The sequence below is a fragment of the Hypanus sabinus genome, chromosome 2 (assembly GCF_030144855.1).
Source record: "Hypanus sabinus isolate sHypSab1 chromosome 2, sHypSab1.hap1, whole genome shotgun sequence".
Lineage (NCBI taxonomy): Eukaryota > Metazoa > Chordata > Chondrichthyes > Myliobatiformes > Dasyatidae > Hypanus > Hypanus sabinus.
The window spans coordinates 36,586,455-36,591,670 of NC_082707.1; the positions used below are offsets into that span (position 1 = coordinate 36,586,455).

At 40.3% G+C, this 5,216-nt stretch overlaps 1 protein-coding gene across 1 annotated transcript; it reads left to right on the forward strand.

Annotated features, from left to right (window-relative positions):
* The first annotated feature begins 266 nt into the window (after positions 1–266).
* On the forward strand, positions 267–3,277 carry LOC132404590 (calcium/calmodulin-dependent protein kinase II inhibitor 2-like). The gene is made up of 2 exons (XM_059988855.1): positions 267–789; positions 2,051–3,277. Exons 1-2 carry the CDS (start codon positions 621–623, stop codon positions 2,119–2,121), a joined length of 240 nt encoding a protein of 79 aa, XP_059844838.1. The 5' UTR covers positions 267–620; the 3' UTR covers positions 2,122–3,277.
* The last annotated feature ends 1,939 nt before the right edge of the window (positions 3,278–5,216 follow it).

The following is a 5,216-nucleotide window of genomic DNA, read 5'->3' on the forward strand; positions in this document are numbered from 1 at the left end:
TCAGAATGATTTAAAATGGTGGGTGATCTAATGGTCTGCAAACTGTTCCTTCGTTATAACTGCTGCACACTGATACAAAGTCTAGTTAGGCTAAAGGTTGTAGTTAGGCGAAAGGTCGTGTGAGAATTCTCCCCCGTGGGCATGTTTTACACAATAAAAAGAAACCTTCATCATGCCTTCTCTCCATAAAAAGACTTGGTATAGTGCGGCGTGTAATTGGTATTCTGGCACTGCCGGTTGATGTCACTCTCTCCTCTCCAAGCCCGAGTAGGAGGAGAGTGATGATAATTAGACTGGGCTGCATCACCTCTTCCCCGGATGGATGACTTCATTCTTCCGCCTGGGTTTCCTTTATGTTGGTGCTGGGGTCCCCGGCTCTCTCCAGAGCTCTGCAAACACGCTCACAAGGCAGCACCTCAACACCGCCGGCAGAGCCTAGACAAGCGCCCGGCCACTGACAGGATTACCCGGAGAAGTGCCGCTGCAGCCCCACTGGCGTGAGCCACCTTCAACCGGTGTTTTATTGTTTTCTCTCTCTGGGAGCTGTTTTTTTTTTCTCTTTCTTTCTCCGTATCTCTTGTTGCCGCTTGGTTTCAGCTCTTTCCGTTCTTGGAGGCGCTATGTCGGAGATACTGCCCTACAGCGAAGAGAAGATGGCTCATTTTGGCAGCGAGAATGAAGTCAGTCAGCTCTCTTTCAGCTGTCGCCTCCAGGACACCAACACCTTCTTCGGGGGCTCCCAGGCCAAGAGACCCCCAAAACTGGGACAGATTGGCAGAGCCAAGCGAGGTAAAAAGTGGAGACATTCACTTTCCTCTCAACGCGGTTGCCGTCTTCTGCCATTTCAACCGTAATTGTGTTTTGTGTTTGGTTTATAACGCGTCAGTAAATTGGGGGTAAATTGCTTTTCATCCTTTGCCCGAGCGGGACACAAAGTTTACCCATCGTTTTTGGTTAAAATGCAGCAACCCTCCGCCACTCCGATATACGGCAGATTTTTGCAAGTAAGAAACCTCACGATTCTTGCCTGTATCCGACTTCTTTCATCTATATTATTTTTCGAGGCTGGGGGCGTGGGGGGGGGGGTGGTCTGCGTTCGGCGATCATTGTCTGAATTCTAATTAGCATTAAAATCAAAATGCGACGTGATTTCCAAAATGTGGCTTTCCCGCAGAAGTAACAGTCTTTCACCTGAATTCACCCGTTCATTCATTCCCTTGTGATGTCAATTTTCACGAGGGTCAATGCATTTTGCAGGCTGGGATGATTTAGACGCTAGTCGGTATAATTTCCAGCTAGTCCCCTGCAGGTCTTGATCCATGGTTTGTTCGGGCGCTCCCTCTTCCATCGTCCGACACCGTTCCAATATTTAGACGCATTTTGTGCAAATAGATATATTCGACAAAATAAAACTAACCTTTAAAGTACATCGGCTCTTTGATATCTATCTAATTATGTGAAATCAAAGATATATACAAATCAAAGCAAAGAAAAAGAAATCGTAAGGTATACTAGAATCTCCCATGACAAGATCGACCCACATTCCAGTAACAGAAGAGAACGTGGCTCAACGTGCAAAATTCAATTTGGTTATTTACTCGTAAAATAATTGTTTTATTCCCCCTATTATTTAAGTACAACGCAAAACACGGTGCTAGTACTAAGAAGTTTTATTTAGTAATTACAATACACGATCTAATGTTGCAACTCAAGATCTTTTCGCTACATTTTTCGGTCATTTATTAATAATTTTATAGACGGCACCGCCGAATAACAGATCGACCAAAGTGATTTTCCATGCGGTCTTTATAAGTGCGACTCTTATTAATAATGAGGGTCCGTCTTTGACAATGTCACACGGAGGGTCTTGTTAATTCTGACTGGGAGGGAAAGCTGGTGAAATGTGATTTAGCAATGCCTGCGCGCGATGATTGCCTTTTCTCGGTCCAGAGGCGCCTTCCTGGTATGTTTTCAGTCTGAAGGTGTTGCCTGGCACTGTTGAGGGGGCAAACTGTGTACAGACTCTAAATTGCTTGTAATTAATTTGCAGTTGTTATCGAAGACGACAGAATAGATGATGTTCTGAAGGGGAGGGGAGACAAAACCTCGTCTGGAGTGTAAGCTGAAAGAGCGCTACCCTGACTCCCAAACTTTTGAAAGCACTTTGGGGCTGTGCATGCGTTTATGGATTGTCCAGAGAGATTTTGGGTCTTGCTGACGAATCTCCAATCCGAACAAATGCACACAAATTGAGGAGCTGTGAATATCAGCACCATTGTCCAAGGCACACACCGATCAAGTAGCTGTCCATTTCAGAATTTCAGACCAAGCGAACGCACAGAAATGGAGCCACCAGGTCAACCCAACACCGTCTTCTCTAAGCCAATGCACCGAGATTGGGGAGCTGTGCATTTCCGACTTTACCACAGACTTTACCACGAACACTCCCGAAATCGGAGACAATGGCAGTCAGCAAAACCGACTCGATGGCGGAAAGGATGAAAGCAAAAGACAACGGGCGGAAAGGAAGGATTTTTTTTGCATCAAAATAAAAATAAAAAAATTAATTCATCTTGTTGCATGAGCTTCCGGTCACAGTGCCAATATTGATGCCAACAGTCATTAACAGTTTGGCACGCTTCTTTCTAATGGAATTCTTCGTACTTGTATTTTTATATCTAAATCTTTGTAAAACAAATGCTAGTCTATGTATTGTATTGCATTAAAAATGTTTGTATTTTTGGTAAGGATGTATAGACCGGATCCATTGACTTGAAAGACTGATTGACTTTGGTCTAACCTGTATCAGTATTGGAAAGAGACTTATTGAATGTTATTGATGAACCTCCTAGTCTTTTATTTGTTTCTTTAATTTATTTTTATTTGCAAACATCAATGCTAAAATCTGTATTTAAAAATATATATATATATATATATATAGTGAATAAGCATTGCTGGATGGATTTGTGAAATTTAAAGGTTTAAGGAATACTAATGCACTGTTTAAGAAGTTTAAACTAATGCGCTGTTAACATTAACTATTCTCTTTTTTGGACTCTTTTGAAGCTGTGTTTTTTAATTTAATTTTGTAACCTTTTATGAAGCTTATTCTCGTTATCTGTGCATGTTTACATGATGCGTAATTTTAAACGAAGATATCATTCCAAGGTATATAAGAGCAAAAAAAAATTGTAATGACATTCTAAGAATGAATCATTGTACATTTTATGACCATTTTCACTGTACTTGGTGAATAAATAAATGGTTAAAGGCTGTATGGACAAGTATTGATTTTTTCCTCATTCTTCTCCATTGTCTATGAATGAATTTGTTGAACAATACAAAGATTTTGCGGTATACACCAATCATGTTCGTACAACTACTGATGTTATAATCACACGTTCCATTAATCAGAATTTCTCTGCAGAAGAACGATTCTTCTTTATAATCAGGATCGCTTCTGCAGCTGGCGTCAACGTGACTTTTCATTGAACCGCGTAAGGCTGGGCACATTTGTATACTTCATTACAGGAGCATATTAGTCCATCCAGCCACTTCTTCCTTAAAAGAAAGCCTGGACTAACAGCCTTGAGTGGTGTCCCATCAGTAACCAAATACTAATCCTTGAGAACAATTCATCGAGCTCGAAATCTTATTCACAAATGGCATTAAAACACCGGCTCAGGTGGGAGCGTAACCAGTCCACGTGTAAAGGGATCGTGTCGCCTGCAGGGTCTCAATTTAACACATGAACTCAGGAAAGGTCGTGTCATCGCTGCTCATGTCCCACTGTCAACGAGGATCTCTAATCATTTCCTGAAAAAAAATGATTTTATTTCAAATACCCTTATCTAAATTAATCCTAGCAACACTGGCCGGCAACAAAAGTGAATGTATCAAAGAATTTGAGGTTAGTAAGGAATTGGAGCATAATTGGAGGGAGAAGCAAAATATGACTGGAAATGAGTGAAATCTGAGATTATTATCTTCTAGCTCTGAAGAGCGTTCAACAGAAACGAGGCAGGGCTTTGATTTTCTACCCCCATACAATTAATACGTATTCTGACAGTGATGCAGTGGCACGATGACATTGATTTTAAGCGTGTGATTAATATTGAAGGATAATTGAATTTTAAATCCCGTTAACTGAATTCTAATTATATGCTGTGCAATAACATCAAGGCGATGCGGACTGTGTTCGGTCTTCCTGATACCTTTATTTTCATTCAAATAAATAAATGAAAAAAAGAACCGCAACTAACAATTACCAACGCCCATCAATTATGTAAATGTGGAATTTGTTTCACATTTAACCGCAGCCTTATTTTCGACCCGTGAAGGATTGAGCCTAAATTATTTAAATAATAAATCCACGGTGCAACCACTGTTAGGAAATAAACCCTTAGCCGAATAAACAGTTATTTTTTAAATAATCGTCCCTGAAATTAGGTAATTTCTCTCTTTTTTTTTGTAATGTGTCTGTGGTGGAGCAAACGTCTATCGAGATTCAGTCCTAGTCACTTGAATTTTACCTTGAAACATTAACGATCTGTTCACGGCATTGCTGACAGAAAATGAAAACTAAAGAAAGAGGAAAGAGAGAGAGAGGAGACAGCGAGATGGTCGTTGTAACTTTCTACAACAAGATGTTCAGCTACTGCTAACCGTTTCGGACGTTTTCTTTTTAATTTTAGAAGTGTTAGGTAAATCTATAGTAAGGTGCTTAATCATTACTCTTTACCTTTTTTGAAGCGGGAGAGCTTTAAAACGACTTTGAAGCGAGGCTGTCGCGTAAAGCAAATTTAATGCCCAAAGCTTTAGACATTTAAAGTGTTCTGATTCCGAGGAAACCAATGCACGATGGACAAACAGCGATATGAACCGTTTATTAGGAACCGATAATATTAAAAGGATTGTGTCCACCCCCAAGAAGACCTTTGTACCATAATCGCCATTCATTTTTCTTCTGTACATTTGTATTGAATTCACTCGTGTGAATTAACGCGTTCGTTCGCTGTAGCTTTTAGCAAATAATTGCAGAAAAAGCATCACTAATTTTCATTTCTGATTGTAGGAAACACTGCTAAAGATGCTGCCATCAAGTCTCTACGAGTTAAACTTTGAAAACGCGAAAGCAGCGATAGACCGTATCTATTAACTATTTTGGCTTAGACATAAACAATACACACGATTAGAATAAGACACGAATAAAGGTT

What these genes read in the sequence shown, in the direction of transcription:
- LOC132404590 (XM_059988855.1), top strand. Translation starts at nt 621, where the DNA reads ATGTCGGAGATACTGCCCTACAGCGAAGAGAAGATGGCTCATTTTGGC. An exon ending in GATTGGCAGAGCCAAGCGAG is followed by an intron (nt 790 to 2,050) that starts GTAAAAAGTGGA and finishes ATTAATTTGCAG; the next exon opens with TTGTTATCGAAGACGACAGA.